The following is a 19,826-nucleotide window of genomic DNA, read 5'->3' as shown; positions in this document are numbered from 1 at the left end:
TAGAATTCATCTTCGAAAAGAATTTCTCGGCTCATCTAAGCAACAAGAAAGAATGGACCACCATGAAGGAAGTACACTCCATGGCTAGTCACACCGTAGCGTGGTATAGGGACGGGTCCCTAACACACCAAGGCACTGGCCTTGGAGTAATAGGACCACGAATCAAGTACCATGAATTGTTAGGCCAATACACCAGCATATTCCAAGCTGAGGTGTGTGCCATAGGACGGGTGCATGGCATAACGCCCAGTGTCATAGCGCCCACGGGCTCAGATAGGGGGTACAATAGATCCAGTGGGCTCGAGGTAGCCAATTCACCCCCCCCCAACCCCCCGCCCCCTCCCTAATAATAATAAATAATAATATCAACCAATTTAATTTGCTAAATGTTTTCTAACCCACCTGCGAATGCGAACTGTCGCTCTCCACCTGCTCGGAATAGCAGTGCTTATAGTTAAGATAGTCTAGAAGTCTTCTCGGTAATGGCAATGACTGTATTAAATCCTTTCGTATAACCGCCTTAAGTATAACAAATCTGGAAAGAAAAAAGCAACAATAATTGGTCAACTGGTCGTGTAGCACGAATTCAATCACAGGGCCGGAAATGGAAACCGTGAAATCGCCAAAAACCCACCTGCACATGTGCTGTAAGCTTTGTACATGCTTAAACCTAGATACTGGATTGGTTAATTGCACACGCATTGGTCCGTGCTCCGGCCGACGATGCAGAAAGAATAGATATCTGGGGAGTATAATAAAATATCAATCAATGAAGTCGATTTTCTATCGGGCTGTACTAACCTGCCGCTTCGGGAGTGCTCGACAGCCTTCTCAATGAACTCGGTGATGGTTTGTGACTTGAACTTGGCATAGGAGCCGAAGGAGAAGGTTCCTTAAAAAAAAAAAAAACACAAAATGTTTAAATGTGTGCTGGAAGTTTATGCCACATTATGGCAGCTATATGATAGAGTTATCCGATTTTGATAAAATGTAATCCGAAATTCAATAGTAGTTAGAAAACCCCATCTGGAAGAAACAACGGCGTGAGAATTTTTCATTTCATTTTCTCTTATTGGAGCTATCCGATATAGTCGGCCGATCTGGCCCGTTCCGACTTATATACTGCGTGCAATTACTACACAACTTTTGGAAAAGTTTCAGCTGGGAGACTAGTTTACATAGAAGCAGACAGGAGGACAGACGGAAAGACGTACAGTCGTATTTCGATTCAGATCGTAATGCTGATCAAGAATATATATACCTTATGCGGTCTGAGATGTCTCCTTCACTTCAACTGTTGTTGCCACAGATCTTTGCTGCGTGTTGGCGTAAAAGTAACCTTGTAACTTTTCCTTATACTTCTTTAGCCGCGTATTCCCCTATATTATAGCTGAAATAATTTTAAAGGTATCGGCATTCAAACAGAAAGGTTAACCTTCGACCTTTTACATACTTCTTACCAAATACAAATATTTAGCTAGCGATTGCAGCAGTAACCTACGACTTTTAAAAATAAACATTCATACTTCTGCGACCATTGGCTAGTGCACCACCTGCTAACCAATCTGCCATGCGCCAAGGGAACGCTTGCTTGGAAGCTTCAGCGTTTATCCTGCCTTTTCAATATTGGAGAAATTCCTGCAGGACCGAAAAGTCGGCATCGATTTAATCGAAAGTCGATGTGACTGGTGACCGACGCAACAAGGTGTACGCTCTGCAAAAGGAAGGCCTACTATATACAATCGTCGATCGCTTAAAAGCAGGTCATCGTATCAGCACGGTCTACGCGCATTACCTTTGCAGTAGCTCTCGCAATAAATTACAGTGCAATCACCGCCATCCCACGCTGTTCCATTTCTACCAAATCTGGCGCCAACACTGTTCATAACGCGCAGGCTTACCAACAGAGTGCAGCTTTAAGCTCTTCTCTTTTAGCCCCCAGGCTTCTCAAGAGTCTCAACTCGCCATCACAACGACGATTTTGGCTATAGCCCTGGTCGAAATTGTCAACAGCAAACTAGTTATTTCTAACCGTCAGCTCATACCATAAAGCGGTAGTGTAAAGAACATTTTCTTTTTTGTTTAGCGCTGAAAACATTGTCGATCCTTCAGAAGTTCAAGACCGTTACAGACACGCATATAGCGTTGAATCGTTTGCATGCCTTGGTGCTGATCAAGAATATATATACTTTATGGGGTCTGAGGTGTCTCCTTCACTGCGTTGCAAACTTCTGACTCAAATTATAGTACCCTTTTGCTCTGAGGACTATATCGTATAGCAGTCATATGAACAATCGTCGAAAATATAGACGATTAATGAAAAATCGTCATAGCTTCGATGTTGTTAAGCCTTTATATATTTTGTTCGACGTATTTGATGACGGCAAGGGTATATAAGCTTCGGCTTGCCGAAGCTAGCTTCTTTTCTTGTTCGAATATAGAGTTTTCTAATGACTCGTGAGTTTCAAATTAAATTTCATCAAAATCGGACGACTAAATCATATAGCTGTCATATGAACAATAGTCGATGTTGTTTAGCCCTTATGTATTTTGTTCAACATATTTAATGACTGCAAGGGTATATCAGCTTCGGCTTGCCGAAGCCTCCCTTTCTTGTTTTCTTACAATATTTTTCTAATTCATCGTCGGCCAGATTTTAAGTCGATAACCAAACTATTTGAATCTAAATTTATTTTGAAATTTTTTGCTGCCATCAACTTTTTGGTATATTGATAAGTTATTTTCCCATAAGTTACTAACAGTTTTATACCCTTGCAGAGGATATTAAATTTTAAGTCAGAAGTTTGCAACGCAGTGAAGGAGACACCTCAGATCCCATAAAGCATATACATATTTTCTTGATCAGCAACACGATCTGAATCAAACTAGTCGTGTTCGTCTTTCCTTCTGTTCGTTTCTAAGTAAACTAGTCTCTCAGTTTTAAATCTATCTTGATGAAACTTCACTTTATGTAGTTATTGCACGCAGTACATAAGTCGGAACGGGCCGGATCGGGCGACTATATAGGATAGCTCCTATACGAGAGAATGAAATAAAAAATTCTCACGACGTTGTTTTTGATCAGATCGACTTTATTTCTTCCAGATGGCGTTTTCTAACTACTATTGAATTTCGGATTGAGTTTTGTCAAAATCGGATAACTCTATAATATAGCTGCCATAGGAAAGATCAAAAAATATACATATATGTATATAAATAATCAAAAAAAAAAAATTATAGCGTCCTTGTTTTTAATCCCACGAGCATGATTTTCGAAATATGGAGTTTTTTAATAATCCTTGAACCGAGAAAAAAATTTAATTAAAATCCGACAACGTTATCATATAGCTGCCACAGGAAAGATCGAAAGATCTATATAGAAGTAACGGAAATAAAATTAAAAGCATGATTTTTGGAATATAGAGATTTCTAACGACTCTTGAATTACGAACTAAATTTCATCAAAATCGGACATCTATATCATATAGCTGCCATACGAACAATAGTCAAAACAAGAAAGGAAGCTAGCTTCAGCAAGCCGAAGCTTATATACCCTTGCAGATCTCAAACATGTCGAACAAAATGCATAAAGCCTAACAACATCGAGGCTATAACGATTTTTCTATTCATTTTCCATATTTTCGACTATAGATCATATGGGAGCTATATGATATAGTTATAGTTTGAAGAGAAACAGACAGACGGACAGACGAACAGACGTATTCTGATTCTACTTGTGATGTTGATCAAGAATATATATACTTTATGGGGTCTGAGGTGTCTCCTTCACTGCGTTGCAAACTTCTAACTGAAATTATAATACCCTTTTGCTCTGCAAGGGTATAAATATGGAAAATTAATAGAAAAATCGTCATAGTTTCGATGTTGTTTAGCCCTTATGCATTTTGATCGACATATTTGATGACTGCAAGGGTATATAAGCTTCGGCTTTCCGAAGCTAGCTACCTTTCTTGTTTTTTAACAGATTTAGATGTGTATAATTGTCGAGTAGTTGTTCTTCTTGCGAGTGATTGGAAAGTATAGGGCTTTGGTCAGGGTCAGGGTTCATTTCACTGCAGAGCGTTTGCCACATTCTGAGGCCTGTTCCTCTCCTTCTAGAAGGGAATACTTTGTCAGGCATTTATTAATGTGGACCAGAGTGCGCACCAAAGATCAGTGTCAAAGACCCACTTCTTCACAAATTTGCTATTCCAGGGTTTATAGGGTGCATTGACGGCACCCCTATTAAGTTAATGAATCCGCTAGAATGTGAGCATCAACTCCTAAACCAAAAAGGATATTTAACCAGTAACAGCAAAAGGGAATAACTAACAATTAAGTTTGACTTATATTTTGGCGGTTTTCTCTTTGTGTACCTTCTTCTTTATATTTTAGACATTCACTAAAATAAAACTGTAAAAGATGAACACCCCTGCTAACCAGTGGAATCAGCAAGGTGAAAGACGCAGTATGGACTCCTCTATTTGCTTATGAATTTTCTTAAAAAGGAGTCCTTAAATAATTCAAAGATAACCATAACAAATAGAGTATTTTAAAGAGTAGCATAATACATATAAAACAAAAGAAACAAGAAAGGAAGCTAGCTTGGGCGAGCCAAAGCTTATATAGCCTTGCAGTCCTCAAATTTGTCGAACAAAGTACATAAAAGCTATACAACATCGAAGCTATCACGATTTTTCTGTTCATTTTCCATATTTTCGACTAAATATTAGTTTACTAGTTTACATAGAAGCAGACAGGAGGACGGACGTATTTCGATTCAGATCGTGATGCTGATTCAGAATATATACACTGGTCGGCATACCTATATATTTTCACAATAAAAAAAAGTGAAATATACTCGAAACTTGAACTTGCTTCTTTTAACTTTTGGTGTCAATGGAAAGGTAATTTAAATGCCGTTTGAATGATACCATACTTTTCTTAACTCATTCGATATTTATTGAAAATAACAATTTAAAAAAAAAATTAAAATAAATTTTTTTTTAACTTTTTCTTTTGTCTTGAAAACTAAAATTTTTGGATGGAAATTTCAGCCATAAGAAAAATTATTTCTGAAAAATTCTTTTTGCAGTTCCTATTATTTTTGTTTAAATAAACTTTTTGCATCCAAAAATTTTAGTTTTGAAGCCGAGGGAAAAAGTTTTTTTTTTTACATTTTTGTTTAAAATATCCCTTTTCAATAAATATCGAATGAGTTGAGAAAAGTATGGTATCATTCAAACGGCATTTGAATTACCTTTCCATTGATACCAAAAGATAAAAGAAGCAAGTTCAGGTTTCGAGTATATTTCACTTTTATTTTGACAAAATACTTATGGCCACCATTGTATGTATATCTATACGATAAGCCAAAAAAAAATAATCGATTTTTTTTCGCCACAAGGTGAAAACCTGCCTTAAAATGCTGTAACTCCGTTAGTTTGACACTAATTGACTCAAAATTTTTACGCAATATTCTCAACATATTTGTCTTTAAGAAAAAAATGCAAAAAAAATGGAAAAATAAAATTTATAAACCTTAGCCCCCCTAAAGACTTTGCATCTATTGCAAAACCTATAAGTGACATTCTAAAAGGAGAAAATTGCAAAGTAAGTGCAGAACAATCGAAGAAAATACCTGTTAACTTCGACGAAAATCAACGCCAAGTATTTGAAAAACATAGGAATGTTCTTACCTTTGAAAACGTAATGCAATTATAACCAAATTACAAAAAAGCGTTCGACTTGACGACAGATGCTTCGTCTTTTGGTTTGGGAGCAGTCTTGTCACAGGATGGAAGTCCCATAACCATAATATCGAGAACTTTAAAGGACAGGGAACTAAATTTTGCAACTAATGAAAGAGAGTTATCAGCAATAGTATGGGCCTTAAAAAGCCTCAGGAATTACCTATACGGCGTGAAAAATGTAAACATTTTTTCTGACCATCAGCCACTTACTTTCGCCGTTTTAGATCGCAATCCAAACGCAAAAATTAAGCGCTGGAAAGTTTTCATTGACGAGCACAACGTTCATATTTTTTAGGAAAAGAGAACTACGACGCTGACGCACTGTCCCGACACCACATCCACACGCTAGAAGAGGATGCTAAGTCAGATATTGCCACAATAAATAGCGAGCTAACACTCACCTACAATATTGAAAAAACAGACAAGCCGGTCAACTGCTTTCGGAACCAGATAATCATAGAAGAAATTGGAACTGCTTCAGTTAGAACGGTCATTATGTTTGGTGAAAGAACTCGACATCTCTTATATTTCTCGGATAGAGAAACACTTATACAGAGAGTATGCAATGTGGTCAAAAAAAAGACGTAATCAATACAATGTTATGCGAACTACCAGTACTGGCATTTATCCAGCATAAGTTAACCCTTTGAGGGGCAGTGGGAAGTATACTTCCCACCTGTTTCTTTGCCGTTTTTAATTAATCTCTTTCGCACTGCACTCGTTTTAGTAAAAATATATTATCATTTAGACTCTTAAATACTTATAAAAAGTTATGAAAAAAAATTTTCGTGAAATTGTTATTAATTAATTAGTTATAAAAATTCAAACTTGAAAAAACGGTTGTGTTTTTAAATAAATTCAGCTGTGTGCAAACTACAGTTCCAAAAATTATGAAAATTTTTTCTGACGAGCATATACATTGAACAAAAACATATGTTTTTTTCAGAATTTTCGGCAGGCTAGTTTTCATGAAAAATTTTTTTGAATAAGTTGAAAATAGTGTTATTTGACGAATCTTTCCGTTTGATTTCATTATTTGTTACGCGGCGAAATTCAAATATCAATGGTTGTACATAGGTTTTCGGGGTTGCTGATAACGATTTTGATATCAGTAGATTAATATCCAAAATTTCACCAATCCGATATCAGAATCGTAATCAGCGACCCCGAAAACCTATATACAACCATTAATACTGAAATTTCGCCAAAGAGAAAAATGTGCCCCTCAAAGGGTTAATAGAAACTTTCCCAACAACCACATTCCGTTACACGAACCGTAGGGTGACTGACATCCTAGACAACAAGAAAGGAAGCTAGCTTCGGCAAGCCGGAGCTTATATACCCTTGCAGTCATCAAATATGTCGAACAAAATGCATAAAGGCTAAACAACATCGAAGTTAAGTCGATTTTTCTATTAATTTTCCATATTTTTGACTATAGATCATATGGGAGCTATACGATATAGTTGTCCGATATTGATCAAATTAAATTTGTAATTCAAGAGTCGTAAGAAAACTCTATATTCCAAAAATCATACTTGTCTGATGAAAAACAACGATGTTATATTTTTATTTCCGTTATTTCTATACAGATTTTTCGATCTTTCCTATGGCAGCTATAAGATATAGTTGTCCGATTTTTATGAAACTTTTTTCTTAATATGAGAGTTGTTAAAAAACATAATATTCAAAAAATCATGCTCGTGGGATAAAAACAACGATGTTATCAATTTGTTTCCATTAATTCTATAATATTTTTCAATCTTTCCTATGGCAGCTATATGATAGAGTTATCCGATTTTGATCAAATATAATCCGAAATTCAATAACAGTTCGAAAACACCATCTAGAAGAAAATCAGTCGATCTGATGAAAAACAACGGCGTTAGAATTTTTTATTTCATTCCCTCGTATGGGAGCTATCCGATATAGTCGGCCGATCCGACTTATATGATATATAGCGCGCAATAACTACACAACTTTTGGGAAAGTTTCAGGAAGATAGCTCTAAAACTGAGACTCTAGTTTACATAGAAACAAACAGACGGACAGACGTACATACGTATTTCGATTCAGATCGTGATGCTGATCAAGAATATATATACTTTATGGGGTCTGAGGTGTCTTCTTCACTGCGTTGCAAACTTCTGACTGAAATTATAATACCCTTTGCTCTGCAAGGGTATAAAAATCAAAACAAGTAGTGAGGACACGGTTGAATTAATACTTCTCGCGGCTACAGAATACCATACCATTCACTCTGTAACAAATAAACGTCCTATCGACACAGTGGCGGATCCAGGATTTTGATAAGGGGGGGGCACAGTAGGCGATTTGGTCTCGCTAGCGGCATTTAATTAATAACTTCTAAACTAAAATAGATATCTTCAGTCGGTTTTTTTTCACCGATCAAAGAAAAATCATCAAATTTTTTAAGTTAAAAAAAAGGTTTTTTTTAATACTTTTTTATTTTTTTTTTTAATTAAAAAAAAAATATTTTTTAATTTTAAATTTGGATTTATTTTTATGTTTTTTAAACTTCAATTAATATATTCCATAAACAAACATAATTTAAAAATGGCTAGAATTTTATTCAGAATCATCGGAATCAGACGGCGGCATAGTAAAAATACTAAAATATACTAAAAAAGATCCCTTTTTGCTACTGACATTGTGCCTTAAAAGTACCATAGTTTGAAGGCTAGCAGGTACTAGCAGTTCATATTACACACATTGGACGCCACTGATTCACACTTTCGGCTAATAAAAGAGTTAGACTGAATCCACTTGAATCAGGTAAGTTCTTCTCCACGAAAGACAGGTGTACGCTAATCCGGGCTCGTTGTTAATACACTGAATTGTCACTACGTTTTATGAGCTACACATTTATAGACCGGTCACAAACATTAATTTTTTTTGTAATGCATACCTTGAAATTAATAAAAAAACCAAACTTTTAATAAATTCACTAAAAATAGTAATTTTTTTTTTCCTTGAGATATATGCATAATTACCACGTACAGTGGCTCTAAGCTTATTTCGTGCAAGAACAAAATAAAATTTCAAATCGACATTGCTGCCAAACTAGAAAAGATATCAAAAAAATTTAAACGCAGTAATTTAAAAAACTCTTTATTAACTATTATGACAAAAAAAAATTTACTAATCTACAAAAACAAAACAACTTTTCATATAAAAATAAAAAAAAACGAGGCACTTCTGACGTCGAAGCTTATTTCGTGCAAGCACTTTAATGTTCAATAACTTAACTATTTCTTAATTTTTAAACTTTTTTTACCTCCTATCCGTTTGTTAGGGGCTTTAAATTAATATAAAGATTTCAATATTTTTCTAGTTGTTTTAACGGGTATTTTAGCCCACTTCTGCAGTAAAAAAATCTTCAGGTCATTTTCGTTGGAAAATCCACTTTTTCGAATCTCCAAGTCCAAAATTTACAACAATTGTTCAATCAAATTTATTCAATTTATTCAATCAAATTTATTAATTTAATTGTTTCCCCCGCGCCGGGACTTCGGAGAGGGGCCCGGATTTTTGGCGAAAACTCAAATAAACTGTGTACAAAAAAGTGCTCCGCGATATTTTAAAAAAATCACTAAGATGTGGAGCCTTAGAAATGATCACTGTTGCCAGAATCGCTTCTATTTTGTTTAAATGATTTTTTTGTTTATGATCGTTACATTGGTTGCGTTCAGCAAAACATAATCATAATCGTTCAGAAATGTTATAACATATTCAGTACAAGCCCTCAACGATGGGAACTCCTTCAAAAGAAAATTCCCTCTTCCCTTCACAGTTTGTAAGATATGCGATGGTCTGCAAGACTTGACGCCGTTAAACCGTTCGCGAAACACCTTTCTGGAATACAAGAAGCACTTGACGAAGTGAAGGAACTCAATTTGACTGCAGAGACTCTCCGGGACATCAACGGTATTCAAAAATACATGAATTCGTTCGAATGTATCTTGATGTCGTCGAATTGGTTCAAAATTTTGGGTGCTGTTAATGAGAGAAACGTCGTCCTTCAAGCAAGAGGAGCTACTATAGACGTTGAAGTTGACAATCTAAAGGGTCTCCTTTCAGATTGGCAGTTCATACGAAATCGATGGGATCTCATTCTGAGTGAATGTAAACTTGTTGCAAGAGGGTGGAACATTCCTGAAACTTTACCAACAATTCGAAAAAGAAAACGTGCGAATGTATTTTTGAATGATGATGACGCAAGTCCAGAAACCGACATCACTTCTGAAGAAGAAAAATTCAAGACCAGCCATTTCTTCACCATCATCGATTTGGTCATTGCAGGAATGACAAAAAGATTCAAAGCAGTAAAAAATTTGAACGAAGTGTTTCTTTTTTATGGAAATTCACCACGTTGGACGAAGATACTCTTCAGACGTCTGCCGTAGAATTCACGAAGAAGTACGTAGCTGATGTTTCCGAAGAGTTGAAAGATGAAATCGTTTACCTCAAACATATATACACTACTGGCCAAAATAATAAGTACACCCGTGTACGGTTTCTTTAACTTCTCGTAAAACTTTTTTAATGATCATAAAGAAAAACTCAATTTTACTTATAGCTTTTATATATATATAAGATTATAAAAATAGTTAACATAGGCATTTTTCAATTCATTTATATAGTTTGTGGTTGATTATATCAAAAAAACATAAAAAAGGGTTGGTCAAAATAATAAGTACACCAATTCTACAAACTCAAGAACTCAAAACTTAACAACAATTTTTCAACATTTTCTTGATTTCCTTAATCTATAACTAGTATCCAGTATAGCCACCCATATTTTGTACAACTTTGGCGATTCGTTTTGGCATATTAGCAATACGCTTGCGACAAGTAGACAAGTAGACGACAAGTGGAATGTCATACCAGGTTTTTTGGACAAATGTCCACAATTCTTCGGAATTTTGAAAAGTATTTGTGCCGATACGACGTTTTAAGTGTTCCCATAGGTTCTCAATCGGATTGAAGTCCGGAGACTGGCTTGGCCAACTCATAAGATTTACTCCGTTTTCGGTAAACCAAGCCTTGACCAGCTTTGAGGTGTGTTTTGGGTCGTTGTCTTGTTGAAAGACCCATCTCAAAGGCATGTTTTCCTCAGAACATGGTAGCATAACGGCAGCGAGTATACTTTTATACCCAAATCGGGTCATAATATCAGTTATTCGATGTATCGGACCAACGCCATGCCAAGAAAAACAGCCCCAAACCATTATGCATCCGCCTCCGTGCTTAACGGTCTTCTTTGTGTACCGGGGGTCGAATTCTTTACATTTTGGGCATCGTACATAACGTCTAGAGTCGTTACCAAAAAGGTTTATTTTTGATTCGTCGCTCCATAACACATTGATCCATTTTTTAGAACCTTCTGGTCCAGGCCATGCCAAATGATTTTGTGCAAACTGGCGCCTCATCTGTAAATTTTTTTCCCAAAGTAAAGGAACTTTTCTAGCTTTATGTCCTGTTAGGCCGGCACTTTTAAGTCTGCTCCGAACCGTTCGAGATGATATTTCATTGCCGATTTCAGCGGCAATGGACTTGGAAGACATAAAGGGATCCTTTTCTGCCAGACTGACGATGCGGGTGTCCGTCGTTTGGGAAGATTTATTCTTCCTTCCTCGTTTTTCGGTAGGATCTTTCGATTTTAAGGCATTCTGAACAGAACACACTGAGCGTCCAAGGCTTGTCGCAATTTCTCGTAGACTTTTTCCTTCTTGTTGAAGATTCGAGGCAATCTTCTTTTCTTCCAGGGTACAATGCTTTTTTCGGCCCATCTAAAGAATTTTTTGTAACCCGAATATACTTAAAATGCAAGAAATCATTAAAAATCAACATCCCGTAGTCCAATTCTAAACTTAATCCTTTTAAATTTGTGAATAATGGATGTGTACTTATTATTTTGACCAGACCAAAAACGACTATCCAGAACAAATTTAGGCTTAGCACAGGATAAATGGGGTTCCCCATTTTCATTTTTGATTTAAATGTCTTACAACTCTATATCCTTTCAAAATATAATCAACTAGCAGCCCTGCATTCGATATCTTTCGAGGTATGACTCAAGAAATGATACCTATACCTATGTACTTATTATTTTGGCCAGTAGTGTATGTAGATAATTTTGAAAAAAACCTTCCTCCATTTGCATTGCTGAACGCTCTGTACTCAAAAAATCTTCAGAATCTTTTTCCAAATGTCTGTGTTGCTTTGAGAATTTTTTGTACTCTCCCTGTCAGTGTCGCTAGTGGAGAACGCTCCTTTAGTGTTTTATCGCGAGTTAAAAACTTTCACAGATCTTGTTCTACACAAGAGCGTCTAACTGGTCTGGCGATTTTATGTTTGGAGGCGGAGTTAGCAAGGCAGTTGGATTTCAGCGTAATAATCGATTCCTTTGCCTCTGCAAAAGCGCGAAAAGCGAATTTAAGTGGATAAAAACTAACCGTGATAGCGACGATAACTTGAAAATTAGTCCTTTTTTTATAACCGTCATGTTACGAGTCCTTGCCTTTTGTGTTCACGCCATTCTCGAATATTGTGTCCATTTCGCAACACTTTATTTTTGTCAGAAAATAAAATTTCACATTACACTCGAATTTTTATATTGATCTTTATTATTCGAGTAGTAGTAGAAATAAAATATATTTGAAACTTTCGTTATTTTCGAAAATATTTCTTATTATATGGGGGCCCGTGAGTTATACCCCCCCGGGCCCGAAATTCGCTCTCGACGGGCCTGCTCATAGCTACAGTAAATGTTCACCATAGGCACGCTAGAAGCATCAACTTATTAGGCACCGCATTAAAAATCGTAGCCGGTACCCCAGATTTCGATGACTTCGAGAAAATAAAATTCAAATAGGAGGATAAATATTAACACAAAGACCCAGGAACAAATAAATATCCTAACAAACACAGTAAACATTTTAGTAAAAAATGCAAAAGTAGGACAGATAAATAGAGAATATTTGTATGAAAAATTGCTATCAAGAAATAGAATAATTATTTCCGAACTCGAAGCCTTAATGTTGTCAGTTTCACTTGCGAAAATTGGAATAATCAACCCCCCGATTTTAGATTCAAATGATGGTTAAAAAAATGTAGTCAATGAACATTCTACAAATGTTACTGTTACTGATCTAATGGAAGTTGTTCAAATTAAAGTTTTATTAAATAATAATTTTTTACACTTTATATTAAAATATCCTACTATACTATATAGCTACCATAGAAATGAGAATATTTGAGGAAGATTCGTCAAAGCTTGAGAAGTCTTATTTAGTTCACTTTAAGGCTGACGTTACAATCTTGTTACAATAAATTTGTGATGAATATAGTGGTTATTGTATATTTAAGTTCCAACTACAAGGTTTAAAACTCCCGCTCGCCGAAGATACAAAGCATTCTTTATGGTTCCCAAGTGAATATTTTAGTTTTCCCTGCAGGGGTTTTTAAGCTTCGGCCGAACGAGGTAAGCTTTCATACAGGTCTTCTATTAATATCTTTATTCGGGCAAGACTAACTTACCTTGATCCTGCTCGATGCGCACGTGGCGCACACAGTTGTTCAGCTTGAAGCTCAGCGAGAAGATGTAGTGGTCGTCGGAGCTGTCGCGCACGATAAAGGAGCCGTCCGTCTCGCTGGAGAGGACCTTCTCAGCCGCCTCGCTGGACAGTGGCCCCCAGTACCAGCCGTACTAAAAAAAAAAAGGGTCGGGACGGTGTTAATTGATTTCGGTAAAAGGGTGGCCAGGAAACCTACGTCTTTGACTTTTTCGATGCTGGAGGTGAATTGTAATGTACGGGGCTCTTGGGCCACGTTCGTTTTGGAGTCCTCCAATTCCGATTTGGTGGCTTCAACGGCATAGGCTGCAGCTGTGAAGGAATAACAAGACTGGCGCTAAAGACGCATCCTCTAATTGGGCGGCAATACTCACCCTTCTTTGGTAATGGTGGCAGGGCGCGCGACTGAAACTTCTTGCGCAGATCCGCGCTCGGTTCGTCAGCGTCCGCCGTGATCGGCGCTCCACCTCCGCTCAGTTCACCAGCCAGCTGAGCCTGGGCCGCCGGAGCGCTAGTTATGACAGCAGCCGGTAAAAAAGGGGTGCCGGTGCAGCCGCATTCGCTGCCACACTGGCAAGGCTGCTCGGCTGATGTCCACCCGATCCTCGGCAGCGGCTGTGGTTGCTCCGCCGAAAGCGAAAAATGCTGCAAAAGCGCTGCTTTAGGTTCAGCGTAAACTGCGACTTTTTCTCTGAATGCAGGACGTGCTTGTTGTTCGGGGGTTGGTGCTGGTTTTGGTTCTGGTTGTGGATGTGGATATGGTGCTCAAGTGACGGCTTCTCTAGCTGCTGCTGCGATAGCTGGTTGTTATTGTTGTTGTTTAGCTTATCGTTGTCGAGGTTGTGCTTGCTCTGCTTGCTGAGATACTTGCCACCGCCACCGCCGACCCCTCCGTCACTGCTGGCCCCACCTGCCCCGCTGGTAGCACCCGGCGGAGCAGCACCAGCACGGGTGTTTCCCACACTGGTTCGCGTCCGCGCCGTAATCGTGGTGGTGTTGGTCGACACGCTCCAGATGGTCTCGTTGCTCGACTTGACCATTGGCCTCGGAGCGGACTTTCCGGTATCCGAGTAGAGCGTGTGGTAGAACTGCTTCACTTCGTCAAGAGTCATGTGCAGGGGCTCCGGCTCGCTGGCCTGGTCCCCGCCGACTCCCACGGGCGTGCGGTACTTGCCATGCTTGCCCTTCTCCCCGTCGCCGTCGCTGGTTTCCGTCCCAGCACCCGTTCCCGATACCGCTCCTGCGTAGCGCTGCTTCCGCTTGTTGTTTCGCTTATTGCGCCTGTTCGCTTTGTGGTAACTGGGAATCGGCTGCTTGTGCTGCTGCTGCTCCTCCATCAGCTGTTGTTGCTGCTGCTGTAGCTGCTGCTGCTCGATCATGTCAACGGGAAATGCGTAGATGTCCGAGTCGATGGGCACGTTGTAGAAGTCGGATATTTCGCGCGTAAAAAGGGCGTCGTGGGACATGGCCTGCGTGATGAAGATCGAATCATCCGGCTTGTTGGTCGACGAGACGTTCAGCGAATTGTGCGAGCTGCTTAGCCGGCTGTTGAGCGAGTTGCGCGAGTTAGGCCTTTGGCCGTGGGTGTAGCCGTAGCCCGGCTGGTGATGATGGTGGTGGTGATGGTGATGACTGCCGTGCCCTTGTCCATGCCCATGGCCATGCCCGTGCCCGTGATAGTGGCAGTGGCTTGTGTGGCCGAGTGGACTGTAGAGTGAGGCCTGCCGCCGCTGCAAGCTACTGTTGTCCACCGGTTGCCGCCGGACGCCGTAATACAGGTCGTAGTCGTGGATCTCCGACAGGCCTGCGCTGTTGAAGCGCTGCTGAGCTGCCGCGGCTTTAGCGCTCGCGATGCTGTCCTGTTCCGTGGGAATGGCTTTAAAGTAGCGCGTGTGGTCCTGGTAAAACGGACAGAGCGTCTGCTTGATCTTCACGATGGACACGGGTGGCGGCGGCGAGGGCAGCGGCGAGCAGCTACTGGCCTCCGACTGCTCATCCTCGAGCAGGTCGACGCTGTTGCCCAGCGAGCTGCTCACGATGTTGTTTGGCTCGTCGTAGATGTTGTCCGTGTGGTTATTCAAGATGGAATCGCTTGAGTAAAGGTGCTTGTTGAGTGCGTACGACTCCTTGAGGTTCATCTGACCGAGCGCCTGTCCATCAAGAGCATCCAGCTTGCACTCGGCCTTGGCAAGTAGCAGGACCAACTCCTGGCTGGTCGGCGGATGCGGTTCCTCCGGTAGTGCGGTCGTAACCAGGCCGTCCACTACGGCGGCGGCGTCGTCCTTAAGGTGATCGAACGACGACTGCGAGGAGGTCCAGCGCCGGAGACTGTTTACGATGTTCTTGGAGATCGAACGCACCAGCGTCGTCTGCGGTGAGTCTTGGAACTCGGGCGGCGGATCAATGGGCGCCAGCGGTCCTTTCTTCAAAGTGTTAAAGTTCTCGGCGCTCATGCCTCCCTCCGAACAGTTGTCCAGAGAGTCGAACTGGGACACTTCGCCGTCGCTCTCCACCATCTACAAGAATCGGTCACACGGGATTAGGGGAATCATCGTTACAGAGCTCCCGCAGGACTCACCTCGATCTCGAACTTGCACATGCCCAGACGGTATGAGTCGCCGCTGGAAATGGAACTGTTGGTGGTCAGCGGCACTCCGCTGTCGTCGCTCAGCGAGGCCGCAGCGTTCAGTTCGATGCTGTTCGCGCTCACCAGCTCGTGGAGCGGCGGCGGAATAATGCTAAAGCTGTCGCTACTACATATGCTGGACACGCACACGCCTCCGCCTGCGACTCCTGCCACGCCCCCTCCTCCTCCTCCACCGCCCACACTGCCATTTGAATTGGAGCTGCAGTTGGAATTGCTGTCCTTCAGCTTGAGGGCCGATTCCATTTTCGTGGCAAGTAACTCAAGTGGGAGGCAACAGCTGATAAAAGGAAAAAAATCCATAAATTAATGTTTATTTTTTTCGGTTCGGGAATAAGATGAATGAGAATATAAAAAAAAGCATTTGTTAGTTTATTAAAAATGTTTACAAATTTCTCTAAACATTTAAAAAACTAAACATGAAAGAAAGCTACAGTTTTTTCTTCAGTCTATTAAAATGTTGTTCCTTTTTTAGCCCGGTTCTTAGAACTTCAGCAATAAAGTGTACTACATAATACTTCTTTAATTATACATATTAACTTTCGATTAACTTTTTCTTTTTTTTTCTATGGCAGCTATATAATATAGTTGTCCGATCTTTATAAGATCAAATTTTTCAGATCTATTACTATACAAAATTCTTAAATTTCGAGTTAAATGCATATATTTTTTTCACTACATCGAAGATTTGAATAATTTTCTATTCCATTTTTTTGATTTGTCTGATTGTTCCTATGAACTGTATGATATATTTTTTCGATGCTAACAAAATTTAATAAAAAATCTTAATTCAAGTGTCGGCTTGATAATTGTTTTGCCTTAATTTAACCTAAAAGAGGGTAATATAATTCTGTCAGAAGCTTGCAACGCAGTTAAGGAAGGACCTCAAACCCCAAAAAGTATATTTATAAATTCTTGTACGTCTGTCAGTTTCTATGTAAACTAGTCTCTTAGCTTTAAAACTATCTCGCTGCGCTCGGGAAGCTAACTTCACACGAGTGTAATCTCGTTCTTACCGCACTAGATACATAAGGTACTATTTTTAACTACTATTGAGTTTCGAATTAAATTTTGTTCAAATCGGACAACTTAATCATGTAGCTGCCATAGGAAAAATTGAAAGTTCTTAATAGAATTATTGAAAATAAAATGATAAAGTCGCTGTTTTTTATATCATGACTATAATTTTTTGAGTATCAAGTTTTTTAACTAGCCATAAAAATCGGACAACTATATCATATAGCTGTAATTGGAAAGAACGAAAAATTTATATAGAATTACAGAAATAAAGTTTTGTAAAGACCCTTGAATTTCGAATTAAATTTCATAAAAATCGGACGACTGTCATAGGAACAATTGAGGAATATATCTAAAATTAATAGAAAAATCGTCATAGCTTCGATATTGTTTAGCCTTTATGGATTTTGCTCAATATCGACTATGTATATTGACTCAGGTGATGGTGATCAAGAGTATCTGTACTTTGGGGGTCTGAGGTGTGTCCCTCACTGCGTCGCACACTTTTGACTAAAATATAATATCCTTTGAAAGGATATACATATATACATTTGAAATACGAGTGAGAAATAAATAGATTTTTTTTTTTAATATAGACAACATAAATTTGATTTTATTAAGAGAAATTAAGACTCCAAAAGAAAGTTCAGTACCTGTTTTTTATGCTTTTAAATTTTTTTTATAAAACGATTTGAAATACGAATGAGAAACAAATAGATTTTTTTTTTTAATATAGACAACATAAATTTGATTTTATTAAGAGAAAATAAGAAAGTTCAGTACCTGTTTTTTATGCTTTTAAATTTTTTTGATAAAACGATTCGAATTTAATCAATTTAAGGATAGAAAATTACACCACAGACAATCAAGATGCCTACACCTCGTTGATCTTATAATAGAAATTAAAACAGTCTGCAAAGAACACAATTAAAACACAAACTACTTTTTGGAATCATAGTAATTGAAACTTTTTGAAGAATTCGCAATATGGTTATCCGATACCGTGCAGAAAAAGTGTAATATTTATGCAAAAACTTAGGCGCCTTCTATGCGAATTTTCTGTCTTTTTGAACTAAAAACTTTTGAAAATAATTCTAAGCATGACATCTTAGGATCAATTTTGGTTGATTGGATGACACACATCCCAACCTGTGACCTTTGGGTGCGGCGGCTGCAGCTTTCAACGAATGCAATTGAAGGTCAATGACAGTTGCGTGCGCCGTTTTTCGTCTCGTCCGCCCCTCGACACCCCGGCCGACATGTTTTCACCTAGGCTCGTGCTTGTGCGCAGAAATTGAAGCCAAAAAAAGCGGACAAGATTTTTCTTATTTTTTGGGCGTAGAAATTTTGACACGGATTTTCAAGAAAAGTATTGTTTTTAGAGGAGATTTGGTAAGAAACTTGTCAACAGGCTGCAGGGGCTTTATCAAAATGAAGGCGGCGGTATCTTTTCGATTTGAATTTTAAGTGCGTAAAAAGTACCGCTGTAGTACACACACACACATGAACGAAGAATAACCGGAAACGGCAGCCGCCCCCTAAATTCACCCACCGTCGTCGTGCGTCGTCGTTTTCGTAGTACGACGCTTCCTAGTATTCTTTAAACCATTTTGATAGGTGCCGCCAGCGCGAGGGAAAGAGAGAAGACCAGCGGGTACAGCAGCGATAACAAAAGTTCTTATTATAATTTTGTCACTTCGCATACACAACTCGCACACACGTCCACTGGGCGAGAGAGCCACGACACCTACGCACTCATTCAACACACACACGGGCTTAATTTAACACCTTTGTTAATTTAATTATTGCTCTCCTGGCCCTCGCGTACACATACACCAGCGCAGGCCAGACTCGCACACACACCGACACAGCCGTTTGCATTCATTACAAATACAATTCCAGTTGCAATCGCACTAGCCTCTTTCGACGGCTGGCTATCCTCCGTTTCGATTCGCGACTCCGATCCTGGTTCTAATTACGACTTCCGATCCGATTAGATTCCTATTCGATGATCTGCGCGCTCAGCACAGAGGGCACTTGATTGTTAACGGGATTAATTGCACGCATTGCAATTCCTGCACGGCCGCTGCTTTCAATTTCGATTTTCAGCCGTGTTACCAGATGGTGAAATGCCTTCCCCCCCGAATGCAAAGAGGCAACCATGAATTTGCACTAAAAAATCCAGCTTTTCCCCTAAACCAGCATCACCGTTCGAATTCCCTTCCTCCACCTAGCAAGCCATCGGTTGGCAACTCGGATTGCATGCTATGTGTGGAGGGTGACACGGATAATTTGGCGGCATTTTTAAATTACCATTTATTTTTTATGAACTATGTATATGTAATCGGATAATAATAAAAAAACACATTTAGGACTTCTTACGATTTCTAAATTGGACTAAAGTTTGAAATTTCAAGTAATGTTTGAGTTATTTTTTAAAATGTGTACATGTAACTTAAAAATCGTAATTTTTATACCCTTGCAGAGCAAAAGGGTATTATAATTTCAGTCAGAAGTTAGCAACGCATTAAAGGAGACAGCTCAGAACCTATAAAGTATATATGTATATTGTATATATTCACGATCTGAATCGAAATCGTCTGTCCGTCTGTCCATTTCTCTTCAAACTAGTCTCTCAGTTCTAAAGCTATCTAGCTTTACTAAAAGTTGTGTAGTTATTGCACGCAGAATATAAGTCGAAACGGGCCGGATTGGCCGACTATATCGGATAGCTCCTATACGAGAGAATGAAATAAAAAATTCTCACGACGTTGTTTTTGATCAGATCGACTTTATTTCTTCCAGATGGCGTTT

General features: G+C 39.1%; 1 protein-coding gene across 1 annotated transcript in view; it reads right to left on the bottom strand.

Moving 5' to 3' along the window:
* LOC108092257 overlaps positions 1–19,165 on the bottom strand; it is a 28,831-nt gene extending 9,666 nt beyond the window's left edge. Inside the window, 9 exon segments of the mRNA XM_017191770.2 lie at positions 403–535; positions 635–742; positions 802–892; positions 13,317–13,485; positions 13,551–13,663; positions 13,726–13,884; positions 13,887–15,867; positions 15,930–16,275; positions 18,565–19,165. Of these exon segments, the coding sequence (XP_017047259.2) occupies positions 403–535; positions 635–742; positions 802–892; positions 13,317–13,485; positions 13,551–13,663; positions 13,726–13,884; positions 13,887–15,867; positions 15,930–16,241 (3,066 nt within the window). The 5' untranslated portion in view covers positions 16,242–16,275; positions 18,565–19,165.
* Between the last annotated feature and the right edge of the window lie 661 nt (positions 19,166–19,826).

Source organism: Drosophila ficusphila, unplaced genomic scaffold, assembly GCF_018152265.1.
Source record: "Drosophila ficusphila isolate 14025-0441.05 unplaced genomic scaffold, ASM1815226v1 contig_668, whole genome shotgun sequence".
Lineage (NCBI taxonomy): Eukaryota > Metazoa > Arthropoda > Insecta > Diptera > Drosophilidae > Drosophila > Drosophila ficusphila.
This window is presented reverse-complemented; position numbering and strand designations above follow the sequence as displayed.